Source organism: Primulina eburnea, unplaced genomic scaffold (assembly GCF_022965805.1).
Source record: "Primulina eburnea isolate SZY01 unplaced genomic scaffold, ASM2296580v1 ctg625_ERROPOS2042916+, whole genome shotgun sequence".
Classification (NCBI taxonomy): Eukaryota; Viridiplantae; Streptophyta; class Magnoliopsida; order Lamiales; family Gesneriaceae; genus Primulina; species Primulina eburnea.
Genome location: NW_027331406.1, coordinates 31,997 through 56,389, shown reverse-complemented (window position 1 = coordinate 56,389; position 24,393 = coordinate 31,997). Strand labels below are relative to the sequence as shown.

The window sequence follows — 24,393 nt, the reverse complement described above, 5'->3', positions numbered from 1 at the left end:
TGTGGGCTTCATCAGTCATGTGTGCTATCAGTCATCTATGTGCTTTCGGGTTTGATCAAACTTTCACCGTCTTCATAAACCGTTTTTTGTGGAGTCCAACCATCGACTAAAAGTTGCCATGCTCTTTCTTCAATGAATTTGATGTAGACTCTCATTTTGACTTTCTACATAGCGTAATTGGATCCATCCAGAAATGATGGTCGTAGTGCAGTGTTGACAACTGGTACGCCCATAGTAATTTTTTTCTGTTAAGAAAAAATAACAAGAAACTCACTTATTAACGTCAAGTGTTCTCTTTGATACGAATTGAAAGAATATTTTAACATATAAGTACTAAATAACTGGAAAATTGGGTATTTCAGATGTAGATGCTGTGTACGGGTTGTAGCACATAACACAACATGTGGTGGAATAAATAATTTAGCATAAAATTCTTTATGCAAGTTAATTAAGACAAAAATAATTATACACAAGTGTGAACATACAAAAGGAGAGAGCAAAGTGCATTTTAAATTTCTATCACTAAAAGATGTATTCAGTTTACATACAAGACAAAAATAATTATACACAAGTGTGAACATATAAAAGGAGAGAATAAAGTGCATCCTAAATTTCTATCACTAGAAGATTTATTCAATTTACATACAAAAAGAATAATAGTGAATAACTAAAAACTAACTCTCTTGACACAGTGAGAGAATAAAGTGTATTCTAAATTTCTATGAACAAAAATAACCAAATAATAATGAATGCAAACACTGTGAACCGAAATCCAATTTAATGAACAATATTTTTGCAACACTTTGGCTAGGTGTTGTATGCGAAAGTTTTCAGCACTTCATGGCAACACAACGAGACTCGAATACTTAATTTTTTCACAGCAACACACAAGTTTCTTGTTCTCTCGCCCTCTTTTTCGCTTCCTTTGCAACATCTAATCTTTGACATACATAATCTATTTGACCTAGAGAGGATTCATTGAATTGATAGCTACAAAACATAGAAAATATAATTTATTAGAAAATAAACTCTTTTAAAAACAGACTATCATATCTAGAGTTAGTATTAATCTCTTCATTAATATCATTAGTCTAGAAAAACAAAACTCTGATACTTTGAGTAATTTAAAGTGTAATATTATCAAAAAAGAAAACATAATTAAGAAATAAATTCTGTCTCGCATGCTAAGGCATGTTTCCTTTCACTTGCTGTCTGTTTTTTATACATGTTTTGAGTTGCTATATGAATGATATATATACAACTTAATACTCGTGTATGTGTATGTGTATGTGTATGTTAACTATCCATTCCGCCTAACATTTTTGATCAAGGTAGCTCATAAAGTCGGGCAGAGAGAATTAAAAGACAGGGATATTCCTTTGCCATTCAATATCAGCAGCAAGTCACAAGTCTTTGAATCAAGAAATCTTGCCAGCATGATAAGAAGAACAAGCAAAACTGAAGCAAAACTCTTGCTATTGTTGGTACTAAAACAACTATGAAAAACTAGACATGATAAAATAATTATAATAATTAAAATAATAGTAGTTAAAATTAACAGTCTTTAAAAAAATAAATCAATAGTTGTAATCATAATTCATCACAAAAGAAGTATTATTTTTATCAGATAATAAGTGACAAAGATTATGGTGAATCGTTCCACCTTAATTTTTCTTTTAAAAAAACATTAAATAAGATACAATCCACTATTTGAGAATAAAATGATCCCAGATTTCTCCATTTGTGTTATCGAGCAAAGGTTGGAGAGGTATAGCTGTAAAAACACACTCACTAATATTTTATTTGGAAAAGAGAGCTGTCTGCATTGTGTGAAAGTGGCAAGTCAACTGACTAAGACAAGAATTTGCTCAAACCTTTCATCTTGAGCTTCCCCCGAGGCATCAAAGTTTGTTCGATTTCTTTGTTGCAAAAATGGCGTTTGCTGCTCTTGGGTCCCTTTGCCATATTACAGTTCAGATTCTTGATTTTGATCTGTGCTTCTTCCCTTTCACAAAGGAAAAAATCGAGTCTTTTCAAGAAACTATTGTTTCTTTAACGGAATTTCTTGATAAGTGCCCACCTATTTGCAGCCAAAGAGTCCAAGATTTGATTACAGAAATCAGAGATGCATCATATGAAGCGGAAGACATCCTCGAGTCTCACATAGCAACTCACTTCCTTCGAATAGATGGAAGCGATAGTTATCAGAGAATGAAGAGATTTCCTGAATATAATAGCTTCGAACTAATCAAAGAACGGCTTGAATCGATTAGCATAGAGGTGAGGAAGATTCAGCTTGATGGGAAGAATGACGTACAGGAGCTGAGAATTTCAGCTCGTGCTGGTTCCTTGAGGCCGGCTTCGGTACAAAATAACTCCAATAAGGTGGCACTAGACAAAGATTTGGAGATGAGACTGATGGAACAACTTGTAGGAGGATGTTCCAAAATCTGTGTCATTCCGATTGTTGGTATGGCCGGGATTGGTAAGACGACTATCGCTAGAATCTTGTATGATAGTCAACTGATCAAGGAGACTTTTCATGTTCGTGGTTGGAGTGTAGTATCTCAATTATATGATATTCAGTGTGTTGTTATTGACATTCTAAAAGTCTTTGGGACACCTTTGCATGGAGAAAAGAATGTCGAACAACATCTATATCAAAGTTTATGGGGAAGAAAGTATTTGATTGTATTAGATGATGTTTGGGATATACAGGCCTGGGATGACATAAAAAGGCTATTTCCGGACGACAATAATGGTAGTCGAATCATATTGACTACTAGGGATTCAAATGTGGCTGCGTATGCCAACTCTTTAGACACTTATCATGAAATGCAGATTCTAAGTGAGGATATGAGTTGGAATCTACTCCGTCAAGAGATTTTTCTACAAAAGAATTGCCCACCTGAACTGGTTGAAATTGGAAAGGAGATTGCAAGTCAATGCCAAGGTCTTCCTCTAGCGCTATCTGCCATTGGTGGACATCTCAAAAAGGAGCAGCAGACAGAAGAATACTGGAAGTATGTTTCTGAAAATATAAGTTCTGTCTTAAAGACCACTAATGATCCGTCATTGGAGATACTAACTTTAAGTTATAACTACTTGCCTCATTATTTAAAAGGATGCTTCCTTTATTTAGGATCTTTTCAAGAAGATTGTGCCATAAGTGTTTTTAAACTTGTTAGATTGTGGGTTGCTGAGGGATTTGTAGACCCATGGTCGGATAGCATGGAAGAGGTCGCAGAAGGGTACTTGTACGAGATTATCGAGAGAAATCTTGCTATTGTCAATGCCTTTGATTCATTTGCAAGGCCAAAGAGTGTTTACATCCATGATCTATTTAGAGACATATGCATTAGGGAGGCGGAGAAAGAAAAGTTTTTCTGTATCTTGAGCAAGGACATACCTTTGGATCTTATGGAAATATATACTCAACGACGCTTGGTTTTTGTTCCAAATATTGAAGAAGATGATGGATCTTCTTGTAGCAGTATATTTCCAAGAAACGATAGTTGTTCAGCTATCCGATCTTTTTTTTCTCATGGTGAACAGAATTTTTCATCAACAATTGAACCATCTTTCGGATTGCTCAAGGTGTGGAAAGTTAGTACGAAATCCCTGAAGTTTCCGGTAGAAATTTTAGAACTAGTTAACCTTAAGTACCTTGAGCTTGACCAAGTTTTGGACATTCCATCTTCAATATGTAGACTCAGGAATCTACAAACCCTTATGGCTTGGTCTGAAGATTATCCATCTTTGCCATCTGAAATTTGGGAGATGCCGCAGTTGAGGCACCTTTTCACTTATGGTTTTCGTATGCCTGATATTCGTGATGTTCAGGGCAAAGGGACAAATGCATATATTCTTAAAAGCCTCCAGACACTTGTAGGGATAGTCGATTTTAGATATACTCAAGATGTCCTCTCAAGAATCCCTCATCTTAAATGGCTATGTATCTGTTGCACCATTCCATTTCGTTCTTCAAATAGCCTTGTCTATTTGTGCAAACTTGAATCATTACATTGCTTTTTCGAGCATTTTCCAACTGAGAATATCTTACCGAACTTCTTCTTCCCATCTTCATTGAAACAATTGGTGCTAACAGGCAGTCAGATTGCTTGGGAACAATTGACCATTATCGGAATCTTGCCTAATCTCGAGGTTCTCAAGTTGAAGGATAAAGCCATGGTAGGAAATTTGTGGGAAACGAATGATGGAGAATTCAAGCAACTGAAGTCCCTAAAGATTAGATATTCAGATCCAGTAAAGTGGAAAACTGACAAGGACCATTTCCCAAGTCTTGTGTTTCTTAAGCTTAAATTCTGCAATGCCTTGGAGGCAATCCCATCTGAAATCGGAGAAATCCAGACACTTACAATGATTGAATTAATTAGATGCTCGCTTGGAATAGAGTCTTCAGCAAAGGAAATGCTTGGGGAAGACAGTGACATTGAACTTCTGATTGACAATGATGAAAAGGTTTAGTATCAGATCCAGACAAGAAGTCATGTAAAGATAGTTTTATTTTCTTATCTATTTCTTTTTTTTTTTTTGATGATCATTTCTCAGTGTTTAACCTTCAGCTTTTGCAAGACTAATGCTATATTAGATGAACTCCTTGGAATGAGTTTCAAGAAATTCAAGTGATGGGGAATTCCAAATTGAAAGTCTCTGGAATTGCAGCCAGACTTAGTTATGTCATGATTGAATACTTTAGTTTTTGCTTCATGTAAAACTAAACTAGGCAGATAGAATTTTCTGTTACTCATTTTTTTCTTGCCTTGTTCGGTGACAATTTGTTTACTGTGAGTGTCACGCCCCGAGCCCCTCGATCCCGGACCAACGCCTGCGTGACTGCACAATAGGTCTCTATAGCAACTATTTCGTATTCGTCATCGCTTTACGAAAATGATTATCTCAAGTTGCTCTAGAAGTCTACCGTAGTATATTAAAACTCATGTTAAATATTTAATTTTTACTATGTAGAACAAGAAGTATCATAGTGATGATTGAGAATTAAGTTTCTTGGAAGTAGAGATCATAGTTCTGGAATTGTGGCCAATTTTAAAAGAGTGGGTCTCATGTGAGACTGTCTCACGGATCTTAATCTGTGAGACGGGTCAACCATACTCATATTCACAATAAAAAATAATACTTTTAGCATAAAAAATAATACTTTTTCATGGATAACCCAAATAAGAGATCCGTCTCACAAATACGACCCGTGAGATCGTCTCACACAAGTTTTTGCCATTTTAAAAAATGACTATGGAGAGTCTCCTTCTAGTACTTTTGTTTCTAGTATTCTTATGTTCCAACTTATTTTAACTCAAAATGCTAGAGTGCTACAATTTAACTTTAATCTGTATTCATACTTATTTTAAAATGAACGAATATACTTCTAATAATTAATTACATGATCAACTTTTATTTAATAACTCATCACATGCGAAAAACAAAGAAAAAAGACAAGACAACAAGAGCACAAAGAAGCAGAAAATCCTATCAATTGACATAGGAGATGAAAAGAATCTATCAACACTCACTCGAAGAAGCCAAAAACAACCTAAAAAACCCAAAGATACCATAAAGACAAGATATTAAGATCAAAAAGAAAAAATTATGAAGGCCGTAATATTGATAAACTTTGGAACTGATCTACTTTGAAATTAAATTTCTATCATTATTGTTGTGCCTATTGTTTATATTATCAATAATATATATTTATGACCTTACTTACTATTCTCATGTGCAACACACGTGCCTTTGCCTAGTCGACACAAATGATGTATACAAATCATAAAGTAAAATTTTAAAAATGCTTTTGATGTTTTAGTTGATTATCGATGAACTAGAATGTAAATAAAAATAAAGTAATCACACAATAAAAAAATATAAATTAAAATATAATTATTAGAAAGTAAAATAATTTGTCATATTTAACAAAAAATTGAGGTATAATATTTAAATTGTTTTAATAGATATGAAGGTCATTACTTTTATGATATTTTGATTCAGTGTAGGCAATAATATACTATAATTAATAAATTTTAAAATGTATAAATATTTAACTAAGTAATCATTAATCTGGTTGTAAAATAATTATCTTGCGAATGGTCTTTTTGAGTTTTTATATTTCGATGTCATTTTTCAAAATTCAGAACGTATTAATAGTAGATTTTGAAAAACTAGAATGTATGTCAACCTAGGATATTATGATCGAAACAAAATTCATTAAATAATAATGTGAAAAACAAGATAGAATATCTACCTTAGAACTAGTTTCTGGAAAAATAGTTTCTGGAATTTTTTCCAGAAACTATTATTTGTGGATCTTAATTTTTTTGGCAAAATTGATTGATGATTTTGTTATACTTCCTATGCACCATGATTTATGGGTGGAAAAAGATTATTGCATAAATTTTTCAGAATTTTTGGAGATAGTTTGCTATTTCTCTCTATTTTCTTGGATACTTCTTTCCCTAAATTCCACTTACCACAATGCACAAATTTTTACTTGTTTAACATGACGAAATTCTTCTTAAATGATCTATTTATAGTAAAAAATGAAGGATAGCGAGTCATATATAATCTCATAGCAAGTTTAAGGCAATAAATTTGTGAGACGGATCTCTTATTTGAGTCACCCATGAAAAAGTATTACTTTTTATGCTAAGAGTATTACTTTTTATTGTGAATATGGATAGGGTTGACCCGTCTCACGGATTATGACCCGTGAGACGGTCTCACATGAGACTCACTCCAAGTTTAAAGCTCATTTATTGACATATATCTAAGTCATTATTTCTTAACATGTGTCAAGCTTATTTCTTGACTAAAATATCTAATGTCAAATTTAAATAAAAACTATTTATTCCATATTTTATTTTACTATCTCTTTTATTTAATATTATTTATTATTATTACTTTTATTAAAATGAATATAAATGTTTTTACTGTATTTCTATAATTTATATATGTATTTTTACTGATATACTCTTTATTCCATATAATTTTTTTTAAAATTTCATTTGGAAGATAATAAATTTTTTTTAGTATAATTAAATTATTATTTTTAGTATTATTATTTAAATCCATTAATTAAATTTTGATTAAACAACTCAAAAATTTTGGTGTGTTACCATCTATCATTCTTAAAGAAATATAGTTAATAGATTCATTGTCATTTAAAAATCCCGAATCTTTCGGTCTGTTTTCATCCCCATTTTTCAGTCGCAATTTCCTCCGATGTTTTTTCTCTTAGAATAACATCAAATATCTATGAATAATCACTTTATCCATTGTTTATTCTGATTCTAAAATCTTAATAGTTTAGGTCAACAGATTATTTTGTTCATAACATCTGGGAAAGTATATAATTAAAAAGATATTTATTATTTTAAGGCAAGATAATTCTCAGCGATTTGTTATTCGTATAAGCTAAAGGTAATTAAAGTTCTAATCACTTTGGGACATTCTCGACCATCATTTTTTTGTTGGTGGATTGATATTTTCTTCTTTTCCAACGAGCGCATACTGCTCTGGATGGAATTTATAGTTTTGGAGGAGGTGGTGCTTTGTCCTTCTTGTTTGAGCAGTCTTGAATACAATGTTGATCACTTTCATAGACTACACATTTTTCATGCTTCTTCCATCACATTTCCTCATTATGGTTGGGGTTAAGCAATATCTACATTTCTCGTGGTAGTTGATGTTTGAGTTTTCTCGAAATTTTGATTCCAATGGGTTTCTTTTTCATAATTTCTCTTCCGACTATTTGTTTCAAAGGAGTTAGAGATCTCATAATTTCTTCTTCTTTCTTATCCTCTAAGTAGCAGTTTGATCTCTGCCTCCACTCACAGTTACTGATTGACAGCAGAGCTAGAATATGAGGCTTTGACAGATAAGGTTGCCCAAAGAATATCAATGTTGAGTCATTGGATTTTTTTGTTTTTTTTGTTTTTTTGCCTCATCGAGCATAGTGAATCAAACGGTGGAATTTTGCTTCTGTTAGGACCAATGGAATTCGGATATCTCCACACTGGTATGATATTGTCCACTTTGGGTTTTAAACCTCATAGTTTTGCTCTTGGAACCATCCAAAAGGCCTTATACCAATGGAGATATCATTCCATCTTTATTAACCCATGATCTTTCTCTAGATCTTCCAATGTGAGACTTTGGTTGCATCCCGACAATCCTCCCCTCAAACGAAGTTCCACTATTTTCTCATGGTCCGAGCCTCCTCTCAAGCCTTATTCGTCCTCCAATCGAGGTCACTCCAGTTCACTGCGTTGAAGCGCACGCCTTACATGAATACTGTGAGAACCGAGATTTTATTTAAACCATATAATCAAATATGTGTAAGGAAATTTTAAGATTTGATTTTTGGTGTACTATAATAAATCGTGCACCTTGGGAAATAATTATTGGGAAATAATTGATATCAAGATAACATCTACACCAAGGCTTGATTATTTTCGAAATTGAGAAGAGAATTTGTGGGATATATATTTCAAGTCAACAATATGCATATTAAGGCATGCAAAATTCGAAATTTAGGAATGAAATAATGCATGATTTGGTGGGATACAACCATAGGTTTCGAAATTCTCACTAAGGCATAGGACTCACTATTGTTATGGATAGATACATAGATAATTGAAAGCAAATCCCTCCAACTAGACACCATATTTTCGAAAATATTGAGGTAGGAAACAAGGATTTAAATCTCATGGAATTGGAAGATAATCTCACCAATTTAGTAGCTGAATTTTCGATTTTAGCAAGGAGAATTGAAGGCAAATATTGAGAGATTGAGGCAATATTGAGCATGATTTAGATGCCATACTTAGCCCCAACCCTCTCCCCTATAAATACTACATCAAACCATAGCATTCCTCAAGCCAATTTTCGAGAATCCCTTGCTGAAATTTTCGAATTTCAGCAGCTCTTCCGTAGCCAAAAATCCACTCAAAATCCGTCCTAGAAAAATCGAGTCGAAGTGCCGTCAAGGGTAGAGCAAGGAACGATCCATTCCCGAAGCAAGCAACCTACGTTTCTAGCACAAATACATACTGTAGGTGGGCTTATTTTTAAACTTTAAAATTTCGGATTCGGGTATGCATGTTTTCGATTTTTACAAGAAAAATAAATAGTCGAGTACAATCTCCTTTCTACTCTTTTCGTGTAATTGTCATACGATTTTAAAAGCACTGTGAGGAGTCGACTGTATACGGGAGAGAATCCCAACCACGACGTACCCTTACGCGGTGGGGGACATAACCGCTATACGGCCTTCGCCCCCTTAGAGGAGTAAAAATTAGGGACTGACGTCAGTAAACCGTAGAAAGTAGATGAGTCGCAGTGCTGGGTCAATGTTATGCATGTTTATGAAGTACGTATGAACTTATGATTTATGATTCGAATTTTATGCATGTTGTCTTTATTGTGATCGATTTTCCCCCATTTACTGAGTATTCCCAAAATACTCACCCCCCTTACAACCCTTCCCAGATAAGCCCGAAGAAGAACTCGAGGATGAGGAGTCCGAACAGTTCTGGGGATGGTGAACGCTCAAGGAATTTATTTTAAGTTATTATTAATTAGATTTAGGTTTCCGCATTAAAACTCTGTCGTCTTACTTATTTTGGTAATTGTAAAGACATTGGTTATTTAATTTGAGATTATGATATATAAACTGGTTCGGGTTATACTGTGCTACAAGAGGCTTGTTGTCATGATTGTGTGATTGTGAAACAATGCCGGTGTCATTCCCGAGTTTTGGGGCGTGACAGATTTCACGTGGGCATGTGAGGCCCGGGGCCGAAGAGGGCGGGGGGTGATCGCCGGTGCCATGAGGTGGCACGGACAATTAGCGGCTCCTGGCAGGCTTCTAGGTGGAGGGAACATGAACGAACCGTTCTTACACCGGAAGGAGTGGGATTCCGAGACTGCTCAATGTAATGGACTGCACATTTGAAGAGGGCTTACAAGATTTGATTGGTACTACTCATATCAAGAAGGTGCATCTTCTTTTCGGTAGCTCATCACATAAGAACTCAAAAGTTAAGCGTGCTTGACTGGGGGCAATTTTGGGATGGGTGACCTCCTGGGAAGTTTCCCAGGGTGCGTGTGAGTGAGGACATAAGCACGCTGGAAAGATTCGTCTTGATACAGTGAGGACAGTCGTCGAATCTGGGGCGTTACAAGTGGTATCAGAGCCGACCTCTCCGAGTACGGTGTGGTTCGGGGACGAACCAAGCGGAAGCTGGTGGGCATGTGAAGCCCGGGGCCGAAGAGGGCTGGGGGTGATCGCCGGTGCCATGAGGTGGCACGGACAATGAGCGGCTCCTGGCAGGCTTCTAGGTGGAGAGAACATGAACGAACCGTTCTTACACCGGAAGGAGAGGGATTCCGAGACTGTTAAATGTAATGGACTGCACAGTTGAAGAGGGCTTACAAGATTTGATTGGTACTACTCATATCATGAAGGTGCATTTTCTTTTCGGTAGCTCATCGCATAAGAACTCAAAAGTTAAGCGTGCTTGACTTGGGGCAATTTTGGGATGGGTGACCTCCTGGGAAGTTTCCCATGGTGCGTGTGAGTGAGGACATAAGCACGTTGGAAAGACTCGTCTTGATACAGTGAGGACAGTCGTCGAATCTGGGGCGTTACAAATACTGGGAGCATAAACCACCTCGAGAGTTTTAATCAAGGATTTTTACCGGGAGCCCTCACCTCCTTCGTTTAGATATCGAGGATTCCACCCACATGGCTCGATCTAGATCATAGCTCTAATACCACTTGTTAGGACCAATGGAATTCGGATATCTCCACACTGGTATGATATTGTCCACTTTGGGTTTTAACCCTCATTGTTTTGCTTTTGGAACCATCCAAAAGGCCTCATACCAATGGAGATATCATCCATCTTTATTAACCCATGATCTTTCTTTAGATCTTCCAATGTGGGACTTGGGTTGCATCCCAACAGCTTCGTATTGTGCCACGGCTAAAGAACCCTGAACTAATTCTATGAATTCGCGTTCTCGTGTGTCGAGTATTACCCGAGTGATATATTTTGCCTCAAAATCTCACAGAAAGTTATCCCAGGTTTTTGGAGTGTTGTTTTTCTTTCACTGGTGATCAACGACTCTCCACCAGTCATGTATTGCCCCATCGATTTGATATACCGCAAAGTTCACTTTCTATTTCTCCGAGTAGTTAACAACAGAGAAAATCCTTTCAATTTTGATTAATCATTCTTCAACTCGTTGTGCGTGAGAGGTGTCCTGAAGCTTGAGTGAGAGTGAAATCTAATGAATCTTTCAAGAAGGAGATTTCTCATTTCTTCAAATCTTTGAAGATCTGTATTATTTTTGCCAAAGTTTCTTGCTAGTGGTTGCTGACACAACTGCATGAACTGTTGAAATACATCTCTCTGCTTCGTTTCCATTTGCCTCCGAGCGACGATCTTCATCATGGTTGGTTTGGTCAATTCATCTTGAGATTGTCGATGATTCATCTTGGGTCTTTGATTGTGAAATATTTCTTGACGATGCCATCATAGGAAATAAAAATTCAGATTATTTTTCTTTTAAACTAGAGTTCTTAAGAGATATAAATCAAATATCAATGTACAAAAGATTTCGTATATCAACACTTTTTTATATTCAATATTCACCATAAATCAAAACTAGATAATCATGTAACCCTCAGTTGTTAGGTCAAACTAAGACTAAAATTTTATGTTATTTTTCATTATCTAGAGGGTTTGGACATAACGGTAAACACTAAAAACTTTCACTATAAGTCATATGAATAAAAATCACAAAATTATAAAAATCTTATGGATTTTATTCTATCACCCAAATTATCTCAGGTTTATTTCCTTCGATTTGTAATATCATCATATTTTTTTTACTTAAAGTAGCGGAAGCATGTACAATGTTTTAATTTATAAAATATACTAATTCAAACAGCAAGGCCACGGTCTTGTCAGTCCAACATTTCCATTCTCATTTTTCATCATATTCGGAGTCATGGAATCCAATATCTAAAATTTGTAATAAATAAAAATAAAATAGAGGTTAAATCTTTAGGGACTTAGTGAGAGAATAAACTTAACTTATATACATTTATAACAAGTCAAACTGTAATATCTCAGTGCAATAATTTAATATGAAATGACATGTATCAATAGTAACACAACGTTTTAGAAATATCTTGCCAAGTGAAATACAATGACTGTTCAAGATTCTGGAGTGAATATCGTGGCCTAATAGGTGGCTCCCACCAACATTCACGTACTCAAGTAGGATCCTTACAATCGCATTTAGATGAACCATATACCAGGATTTTAACTTGTTCATTGGACTCATTTTCGGGCCGAAATCGCATTGTCTAGTTGACTAGCAAATCGGAACATTTACAGTTGTCCAGGGCTCCCAGTCATACATTCATTCAATAAATACCCGATCGGTTACCTGGATGAGACAAAATCAGGAATGAGTTATGTTTAGAATATATATTCCAACCTTTTGTTAAAAAATTTTTCTGCTTCAAATAAACATACTTTAAGAATCATACATAAAATATACGTTGGTCAATTTTAAAACAACAACACGAGTTAAAAACAAAAAGCCCACTTGCTGAAATATGGTTCAAAAAACATGTAAAGAACAAGTTGGAATTTATTATCCAAAAATTAGACACCCTGTAGAACATTTGCGACTTATTCAACTGTTGGATTGATCTTATATTTGGATAACACGTTTAAATGGAAGTAAAATAATTTTGAACTGTCAAGATCAAATTTGGGTATCATTAGTATCAGTTTATGGACAAAAACAGTCAGTATATTATTATCGCTCAAAATTTGAGCAGTTTTTGTTTTGTGTGGAGGCTATATAAGAAAATTGAACCTTTGTATTTCACTGAATTTTGTATATGAGATTAATAACCAAAGACAACATATTCTTAACCATGGATATCAGATTTAAAGTGAATTTTGGCTGGAAAGTGTCACTCGAAAATGGATAGAATGTTGCTCATAAATTTTTCTGATAACAAAAACTCGAAAATATGGAGAGAAAGTATGTTGAATGTTGTGTTTTCAATTAAGAAATGAGAGCAAGAATTTATAAGTGGGGTTGGAGGATAAAAAACGGGAGGTTCGTTTTTCAGGGTAAGCATCTAGACTATCATTACGCACTTACCATTTCTGAACTTCAATGGCCGATTAATGGGAGGAAATGGCTTGATTGGCGCGCAAATTTTGGGTTCTCATAACTATAATTTGGGTGAGGTCAATCTGCCCTGGGGATATTGTCCCAAATGTGTATCCAACAACTTAAATTTATTCTTGCATGTGAGATCTATGATCTTTTCTATGGATCTCACATGTGATAATGAATTTATACAACTAAAATTTTATTTTAATAATATGGATAACAAAATTTCCGTTCTATTGTTGATGAAAATAGTAGATTTATTTGAATGAAATAAAGCAATCTCATTCAAGAACATGTGGTGAGATAGGTAAGAGGTAGCTTGCTTCTAAGTAGGCCCGATTGCGAGGAATTAAGAGATCTTCGAAAACCTAATCTCGAATTATAAAGCAATGAAACAATCAAACTCGAACGAACAAAATGTTGAATTGTATCATATTAATCTCTACTGAGGATTATTACTCATTTTTTGTACTCGTTTAATTTTTCAAATATTTCTTCAATTAGAAAAACAAAAGAAAATAAATAATAATTCTAGGCATGGTATTAGTTCAATCGGAAAGATCTCATATCATAATCATCCATGACTTGTTGGAAAAGTCGTTGCCGGACTAGATTAATCGTCCTCTGCTGTTCAAACTGAATGGTAAAATATATGTGTTGAATATAGATTAGTATAGACAGAATCACATCAAAAGATTTGCTTAATTTTAATATCAAAAAGAAAAGATTAGCTTAATTTTAAAACATAATGAGGTAAATGTTTGTCCCACTTGCAGTAAATTAGATAATAATATAAAGAATAAATCGAACACCGAGATTTACGTGTAAAATACCTAAAAATTATTGAGGTAAAAATCACGGGCAAAATGAAAAGAATTTCACTATAATATTTTACGGCGTACAATCATTCACTGTGTTTCCAAAGAGAACACATACTCTCTTAATACAGGAGAACAAAAAACCTCATAAATATTAAAGAACTAAGCACTTAAATGCTATAAGATAATAGAAATATTCGAGAATGAGATGATCTCAACTGATGGAGGAGAGTTCTATTTATAGAGCTCTCCTGGCTTGTTAACGCGAGAAGACAAATATCATTTGTATTTGCCTTCATCCAAATTTGACAATGCTTGAAAAATATGACTTTAATTTTTCAACAAATCCCGCACATTCAATGGCATCTTTCAATTTGCCTCCACATTTAATGTTATCTGCAATTTTGTCGACATTTCTCCCACTTGGAGATTTGATTGATAATCAAACACATCTCCACATATATTTTCAATCTTGTCATTTTCTGCTGCTTATGTTTCTGCTAGGCCACTCAAGGATCTACGCCACTCAAGGATCTACGCCACTCAAACTTTTCAATGTTTACTGGCTTGGTCACTCTTAATCTTATAGACCCATCTGTTACCAACAGCTTTCCTCCCTCATGGTAGTGTAACAAGATCCCAAGTTTTATTATTGTGTAATGCTTCCAACTCTTCTTGCATTGCTATCATCCACAAGAATACATACGAGCTTTGAGTAGCCTCATGGAAACTCAATGGATCACCATCCGCTGATAATTGACAATATGCAATATTGCTTTCAGTGACGTAATCTAAAAGCCAATCTGGTGGTCTTCTGTCTCCAGTTGACTGCCTCACATTGGAAACCTCATACTCAACATGTTCTTGTTCTTCGTGATCTGGTACTTCTTCACAAGAAATTTGACATTCGTCTGTCTTATTTTCCACATGAAATATAGTAGTTTCTGAAATCAGTGTGCCTTTGTCTCTTTTTACTTTATCTTCCTCGAAGATAACATTTCTGCCGATGACAAGTTTGTGAACAGTAGGATCCCACAAGCGAAACCCCTTTACTCTATTGTAGTGACCCGTTCCAGAATCACCTACTAATCAAGAACTAAGCATGCAATTAACTTAATTAATAATAATCAGAGATAACAGCGGAAATATGGCCAACAACAAATAGTTATACAACCCAATCGAAAACAGAACAACTCAAAAAAATATTCGGTACAACCATATCGAATAGAATAGTACTGAAAACTAAACCAACCAGCTACTCACTGTCCTCCTCCTGCTCTTCCTGAGCCATCCAACCTGAGGCCTGCCCCGTGGGAATGGGGTGTCCAAGATAAACAAAACCGAGGACGTGAGCGATAAGAACGCCCAGTACAAAAGCATGAGTATACAAACCTATATGAAATGCACATGCTATGATATGATACCAGGGTAGGTCAAGAAACAGGAGTAACAAAGGATCTCAAAATGCTCAGTCTAGAGGCGCCAAGTGGATAGTGCCGCGCGGTACTCCTCTGGGTCACTGCATCCACTACAAGAACAGACGTGGACCAAAAATGTCCCGGATCACCGAAGCCCTCCCGACCCGTCGGCCACTGTGTACTCTCGGTGTCCATGCGTCCACAAGACAAGACAGGGCTGAGCGGCCCCACAAGATATAGCTTATCTCGAAAGAGATACAGCTCAACAGTAAAGGCTATCTCGAAGGAGATACGGCTCAACATGAAATGCAACATGCATCATACAGCGTGACATAATAGCATGCATCATATGACATATATCAATGCACCACATAATCATGCAACACATATAAGAATGTATACTCGACCAGGATATCTCGGATAGTACTTTCGTACCTCTATCACAGCAAGCCTAGCCTTACGCAACACCGCTAATCAGGTCTAGAACAAGCCTACGCATCAAAAGCATACCCAATGAACAATACTACCATGCTCGACTAGCAAAACCAGTACTCTCCAGTACTACCAAAGGTTTAGGGTTTACCTTCGTCCGTCGACAGCCCTTTGATGTCGATTGCCTCGTAACTCAGGCGTCGCTACGCTACCAATCCTGGCAGCTCTTGGCTATCGCTCGACCGACAACTAACCCTAGAAACCTTCCAAACTTCTCAAATATGAGACATAACTCAAGAATTTGCAATGCAAAATGAGGAAATCCGAGCACTATTTATAGGCTATGTTCGGATCCACCGAACCCACTTCGGAACGTCCAAACTCCTACGTGTCCATCGGCTCTTGACACCTCATGATCGGATCCACCGAACTTACACTTCGGATCATCCGAACTTGCATGTAAACCGACGTGTCGATCGACTCTTGACACCTCATGATCGGATCCACCGAACTTACTTCGGATCGTCCGAACTCTTCGGTGCTACCGAACCATCTTCGGTCCGTCCGATCATGACCACGGTCAAAATTACACATTAAACCTTCTTAATCACCATTAATCCGTTAATTATCCAATTTGGAATTCGGGCTACTACATTCTTCCCCCCTTAAAAGATTTCGTCCTCGAAATCAGGCTTAGAGGATGAATAAAACGAAATAACAACATCGTTATTATACCTCAATTGTTGTTGAACACAATTGATCTTTCGATTACAACTGAAAACACAAACATATACAAAGCACAACTCAAAAGAGCTCTGGATGCTCTGAACGCATACGACCCTCTAACTCCCAAGTGGCTTCTTCAGTGCCTCTGCGCTGCCACTGAACTAAAACAAGAGGAATTATCTTATTCCGCAACACCTTGTCTTTGCGATCGAGAATCCGCACTGGTCGTTCCACGTAAGACAAATCCGAATCTAGTTGAACTTCAGAGGGATGCAAGATGTGAGACTCATCTGCTACGTATCGTCTCAACAAAGATACGTGGAACACATCATGAATACTTGATAGGTACGGCGGCAATGCAAGTCTGTAAGCCAAATCCCCCACGCTTTCCAATATTTCAAATGGACCAATAAATCTCGGAGACAGCTTACCCTTGAGACCAAATCTCAAAATCCTGCGAAAAGGCGAAACTCGGAGAAACACTTTCTCACCTGGCTGAAAATAAAGAGGTCGCCGCTTGGTGTTCGCATAACTAGCCTGTCGATCCTGAGCAGTCTTAATCCGCTTCTTGATTACTGCAACCTTATCAATAGCCTGCTGGACTAACTCCGGTCCCTCAACATGTCGTTCCCCAACTTCGTCCCAGAATAATGGAGTACGACAACGTCGCCCATACAACGCCTCAAATGGTGCCATACCAATACTACGATGATAGCTGTTGTTGTACGCGAACTCAATCAAAGGCAAATGATCCTGCCAAGCGGGTCCGAAATCCATAACACAAGCTCGCATCATATCCTCAAGTGTACGGATAGTCCTCTCCGTCTGACCGTCGGTCTCTGGATGATAAGCTGTACTTAAACTTAGGGACGTACCCAATGCTGACTGGAAACTACCCCAAAATCGTGAGGTAAAACGAGGATCTCTGTCACTAACAATACTGACTGGCACTCCATGCAAACGTAAAATCTCTTGAATATACAATCGAGCCATACGATTGAAAGTGAAATCACGGTTATATGGCAGAAAATGAGCAGACTTGGTGAGTCGATCCACCACTACCCAAATAGCATCACTGTTCCTTGACGATAATGGCAAGTGAGTAATGAAATCCATCGCGATATGCTCCCACTTCCATTCGGGAATAGGTAAGTTCAACAATAATCCTCCCGGTCGACGGTGCTCTGCCTTAACCTGCTGACAAACAAGACACTTGGAAACAAACTGATAAACGCTGCGCTTCATCCCTTTCCACCAAAATCGTGTCCTCAAATCTTTATACATCTTATTGCTTCCCGGATGGACAATCAACTTGCTTCGATGGGCCTGAGATAAGATCTCTTCCCTCAAAGTATCATCCTCTGGTACCACAACTCGATTAGACAAACACAGAAGACCATTAGACTGATAATGGAAATTGCTATCTCCACCAACCAATCGGGCTAATCTCTGAGTCTTGAGATCAGACATCTGTGCATCTCGAATCCGAGCGAACAAAGCTGGCTCAGATAAAATGGTAGCAACACGAATGCTCTCCATACCTTTCCGATGTTTGAAATTAAATCCCAATGAACAACAATCCTGGATAGTACTAATCATAGCACTGGTCTGAAGTGCAGAGGCTCTCACCTTGCGACTAAGAGCATCGGCTGTGAGATTCGCAGAACCTGGATGGTACTTGATCTCGCAGTCATAATCTTTAAGTAGATCCATCCAACGACGTTGTCTCATGTTCAACTCAGCCTGAGTGAACAGATACTTCAGACTCTTATGATCAGTAAAAATTTCAAACTTAACCCCGTACAAATAATGACGCCAGATCTTTAGCGCAAACACAATAGCAGCTAATTCTAGATCATGAATAGGGTACTTCTCCTCGTGAGGTTTTAACTGCCTGGATGCGTAAGCGATCACATGATCATTCTGCGTCAACACACACCCTAAGCCTTGAAAAGAGGCATCGGTGTAAACACTGAACCCATCAGATCCTGACGGTAACGCCAAAACAGGTGCAGAAGTCAGAAGTCGACGAAGCTCTCTGAAACTATCTTCGCACTCAGATGACCACTCAAATGGGACATCCTTCCGAGTAAGTTGCGTCAATGGTCTAGCTACCTGAGAGAAATTCACGATGAAGCGACGATAATACCCTGCCAGACCTAGGAAACTACGGATCTCAGCCACCGTCGTAGGACGTGACCAATTCAGCACTGCCTCAATCTTGCTGGGATCCACAGAAATTCCTTCCTTGGAAATCACATGACCAAGGAATACTACACGATCAATCCAGAACTCGCACTTACTCAGCTTAGCATACAATTGCTTCTCGCGAAGAATCTGCAACACAATCCTCAAGTGCTGGATATGCTCTTCCACACTGTGAGAATAAATCAAGATATCATCGATGAAAACCACAACAAACTGATCCAGAAAATCACGAAAGACTCGGTTCATTAGATCCATGAACACCGCTGGCGCATTCGTCAATCCGAATGGTATAACTAGAAATTCGTAATGCCCATATCGAGTACGAAATGCAGTCTTGGAAATATCATCATCTCTGACTCTCATCTGATGATAACCCGATCGCAAGTCAATCTTGGAGTAAACAGAGGTACCCTGAAGCTGATCGAACAAGTCATCAATACGAGGTAATGGATACTTGTTTTTGATCGTCACACGATTCAGCTGGCGATAATCAATACACAATCGCATCGATCCATCCTTTTTCTTGACAAACAAGACTGGAGCTCCCCAAGGTGAAACACTCGGGCGAATATAACCTTTATCAAGAAGATCCTGCAATTGCTGCTTCAATTCTCTCATCTCTGACGGAGCAAGACGATAGGGGGAACGAGAAATCGGTGCTGTCCCTGGCATTAACTCAATGCCAAATTCCACCTCTCTAACCGGAGGAAAACCAGGAATCTCATCTGGAAAAACATCAGGAAATTCACAAACCACTGGAATATCATCTATACCAACACTACCTGTGGAGGAATCAATCGCATAGATGAGGTAGCCTTCCCCGCCCGCCTCTAAAGCACGACAGGCTTTCAGAGCAGATACCACTGGCATCGGAGGTCGCGCTCCCTCACCATAGAAAAACCAACTAGAGCTCTCAGTCGTACGAAACTGAACAAGCTTCTGGTAACAATCCACGGTAGCTCGGTAGGTAGTCAATAGGTCTATACCTAGAATACAATCAAAATCTTCCATCTCCAGGATCATAAGATTCGCAATCAATTCGTTACCCTCAAAATCTAAGGGACAACCCATCACTAGACGCTTCGCTAACACCGAATGACCCATCGGAGTAGAAACAGAAAGAATGACGTCTAGAGAAACATACGGTAACTTATGACGCTTAACAAATCGTGCAGAAATGAATGAATGTGATGCTCCGGTATCAATAAGAACAAAAGCAGGAATACCGCATAAACGAAAAGTACCTGCTATGACTCTCTCTGTCTCATCTGCAGCCTGATCCTGGTTCAGCGCAAAAACCTGACCTTGGGCACGAGGTCGAAGATTTGAACTACCCATTGCCTGACCCTGCCTCCTCTGCTGAACAGTCGTCTGAGATCCGGAACCAGATCCTGCTCCACCTCGCAACTGAGGACAATTCTTCTTGAGATGACCCATCTCTCCGCACTGAAAACAAGCTCCCGCGGCTGATCGGCATTGCTCCGATGGATGGTTCTTCCCACAATGCACACAAGAAACCTTCCTCTTACCAAAGCGAAAAACACTGCTAGACCGTGATCCAGATCCAGAAGAAGAAGAACCTGACTTCTTGAAAGACTGAGATCGAGGGCTCAAAGTACTCGGAGGTCTAGAAGAAAGAATAGCCCTACCACGCTGGAGACTGATCTCTGCCTGGCGACACCGGTTCACTAATCCATCATACGAAGTAGGATTATCACAGACAGTGACTCGATCAAAAATCTCCTGGTTAAGACCCTGAAGGAAATGGTCATACTTGGCCTCAGAACTGCCACTGATATGAGGAGCAAAGGGTAACAACTCGAAGAACTTCTGCTGATATTCATCAACAGACATACTACCCTGCTTAAGGTTCAGGAGCTCAATCGTCTTTGCCTGGCGAAGGGCTGGAGGAAAGTATAGCTGCATGAAAGCTGCACGGAAATCGGCCCAAGTCACCCTACCCTGGGACTGAACTATCGGCGCAGAAGTCGATCGCCACCACTTGCGCGCACGGCCCTCGAGAAGAAAACTAAGGGTCTCCATCCTCTGCTCCTCGGTGCACTGGAATGCACGGAAACAACTCTCCATGCGCTCTAACCAATCCTCAGCATCATCAGGAGTCTCACCGCCGACTAAAGGCTTAGGCCCCATCTGAATGAAACGGTGCAAATCAAAACGCCTAGGACCATCCCGACGATGACGATGTTCACGATGACGCCTACGATCGTCCTGGTCACCCCAACGACCTACACTTCCCTGACTACTCTCATCACCAAAGTGGTCAGTCATCGCTACAAGATAGAATGGGGAAAATGGTAAAATGGTCAACGAAAATCCCAAAACAGAATCTATATCCCAAAATCGTAAGCATGCTCTGATACCATAAATGTAGTGACCCGTTCCAGAATCACCTACTAATCAAGAACTAAGCATGCAATTAACTTAATTAATAATAATCAGAGATAACAGCGGAAATATGGCCAACGACAAATAGTTATACAACCCAATCGAAAACAGAACAACTCAAAAAAATATTCGGTACAACCATATCGAATAGAATAGTACTGAAAACTAAACCAACCAGCTACTCACTGTCCTCCTCCTGCTCTTCCTGAGCCATCCAACCTGAGGCCTGCCCCGTGGGAATGGGGTGTCCAAGATAAACAAAACCGAGGACGTGAGCGATAAGAACGCCCAGTACAAAAGCATGAGTATACAAACCTATATGAAATGCACATGCTATGATATGATACCAGGGTAGGTCAAGAAACAGGAGTAACAAAGGATCTCAAAATGCTCAGTCTAGAGGCGCCAAGTGGATAGTGCCGCGCGGTACTCCTCTGGGTCACTGCATCCACTACAAGAACAGACGTGGACCAAAAATGTCCCAGATCACCGAAGCCCTCCCGACCCGTCGGCCACTGTGTACTCTCGGTGTCCATGCGTCCACAAGACAAGACAGGGCTGAGCGGCCCCACAAGATATAGCTTATCTCGAAAGAGATACAGCTCAACAGTAAAGGCTATCTCGAAGGAGATACGGCTCAACATGAAATGCAACATGCATCATACAGCGTGACATAATAGCATGCATCATATGACATATATCAATGCACCACATAATCATGCAACACATATAAGAATGTATACTCGACCAGGATATCTCGGATAGTACTTTCGTACCTCTATCACAGCAAGCCTAGCCTTACGCAACACCGCTAATCAGGTCTAGAACAAGCCTACGCATCAAAAGCATACCCAATGAACAATACTACCATGCTCGACTAGCAAAACCAGTACTCTCCAGTACTACCAAAGGTTTAGGGTTTACCTTCGTCCGTCGACAGCCCTTTGATGTCGATTGCCTCGTAACTCAGGCGTCGCTACGCTACCAATCCTGGCAGCTCTTGGCTATCGCTCGAACGACAACTAACCCTAGAAACCTTCCAAACTTCTCAAATATGAGACATAACTCAAGAATTTGCAATGCAAAATGAGGAAATCCGAGCACTATTTATAGGCTATGTTCGGATCCACCGAACCCACTTCGGAACGTCCGAACTCCTACGTGTCCATCGGCTCTTGACACCTCATGATCGGATCCACCGAACTTACACTTCGGATCATCCGAACTTGCATGTAAACCGACGTGTCGATCGACTCTTGACACCTCATGATCGGATCCACCGAACTTACTTCGGATCGTCCGAACTCTTCGGTGCTACCGAACCATCTTCGGTCCGTTCGATCATGACCACGGTCAAAATTACACATTAAACCTTCTTAATCACCATTAATCCGTTAATTACCCAATTTGGAATTCGGGCTACTACATCTATTATCATAACCCAAGAAGATACATTTGCTGGATTTCGAATCCAACTTCGATATTTCTTGCTCATTGTACAGAACGTACACATGACTTCCAAATGTATGCAAATAGGAATAATCTGCCAGCTTCCCAGTCCACATCTCTATCGGAGTCTTCAGATCAATCGCCACTGAAGGAGAACGATTGATAATATAACAAGCGGTTTTGACTGCTTATGCCAAAAATGACTTGTCTAGACCCGCATTCCTCAACATAGCTCTTGTTCTGTCCAACAAGGTTTTGTTCATCTGCTCCGCCACTCCATTCTATTGAGGTGTGTAAGACGTCGTAAATTGTCTTTTGATGCCTTCATGTTGACAATATGCATCAAATTCGTCACTGATATATTCTCCTCCATTGTCACTCCTCAGACACTTGATTTTCTTTTTAGAATCAAGTTCAACCCGCGCTTTGAAATCTTTGAAGACTTGGAAAACATCTGATTTCTTCTTGATTGGATACACCCAACATCTACTAGAGAAATCAACAATGAATTAGACAAAGTATCTCGCTCCTCCTAGGGATACAACCGTTGCTTGACAAACATTCGAATGAATCAGCTCCAATATGTTTTTGTTTGACAAACATTCAAAATTTCAACCCCGTTCTGGCATATTCCCGAGCTTTGTTTCCATAACACGGTTAGTTCTTCTCCTGAACCAATTGATGTAACAACTAGTTCTGTCTCTTTGTGTGTTTCTCTCAAAAGCACATACAGATTTGCAGCAACTTTTTCCACCTTCATAACCACAACCATACCCTTCACAATCTTCATGATCATGTTTTTGATTCGTGTTGCACCCAATATCATCCAATTGCACCAAGGACAAAAGATTTTTCGTCAGTTCCTTTACATATCGTACCTCCTGTATGGTGCAAATGGTGTCATCAAACATTTTTATCTTGATAGTACCGACCATAGCGATTTCCAAGGCATGATCATTTCTCATGAATACAGATCCTCCTGAGACTGGTTCATAATGATCAAACCATTCTTTCCTGGACGTCATGTGCCATGTAGCTCCTAAATCCATAATCCACGTGTCACAAAATTTGTACATGCCTTCTGCAACTATTGCCGCTTCGCTGAATAATATTTCACCACCGTCTGAAGTACTGGCCACATTTCCGTGAGAATTTTTTCGATACTCGTACACTCTTTCTTGAAGTGTCTTTTACCGCCATATTTAAAGTAGTAAATATTTTTATTCTTACTTCTCGACTTTGATTACCTCGTCTTTGGCTCCCACTGGAGTCATAGTCCATAAATCTTCCTCTTATCATCTGTAAAACCTCTGCCTGCTTCGAAATTACCAACATATCTTCCTTATTCTTGTGCTGACTTTCTTCTTCGAGAACCGCAGTTAAGACATCGTCGGATTTTAGAGAGCCCATAAGAATATTGTTGGTTATGTTGATGATAAGTTGATCATATGAATCTGGTAGACTTTGAAGTAAAAACTTTTATGCCCCATGGAAGTGAGTTGGGCAAATAGAGTATTTAATGTGTTGATATGGTCGGTCATCGATGAGCATTCCGTCATCCAAAGAGTATAAAGCATTCTCTTTAGGAAAATCATGTTGTGTAACGACTTGACCTCGTACATCTTTGTCAGAGTATCTCAAATAAATTTTGTTGTTTTTATTTTAAAGATACTTGACAATACTTCTTATGCTATAGC

The 24,393-nt window shown here is 38.4% G+C and overlaps 1 protein-coding gene across 1 annotated transcript; it reads left to right on the top strand.

The window, feature by feature from the left end:
* Nucleotides 1-1,648: 1,648 nt before the first annotated feature.
* Nucleotides 1,649-4,916, top strand: LOC140821542 (late blight resistance protein R1-A-like). The gene is made up of 2 exons (XM_073182046.1): nt 1,649-4,482; nt 4,587-4,916. Exons 1-2 carry the CDS (start codon nt 1,933-1,935, stop codon nt 4,599-4,601), a joined length of 2,565 nt encoding a protein of 854 aa, XP_073038147.1. The 5' UTR covers nt 1,649-1,932; the 3' UTR covers nt 4,602-4,916.
* Nucleotides 4,917-24,393: the final 19,477 nt, after the last annotated feature.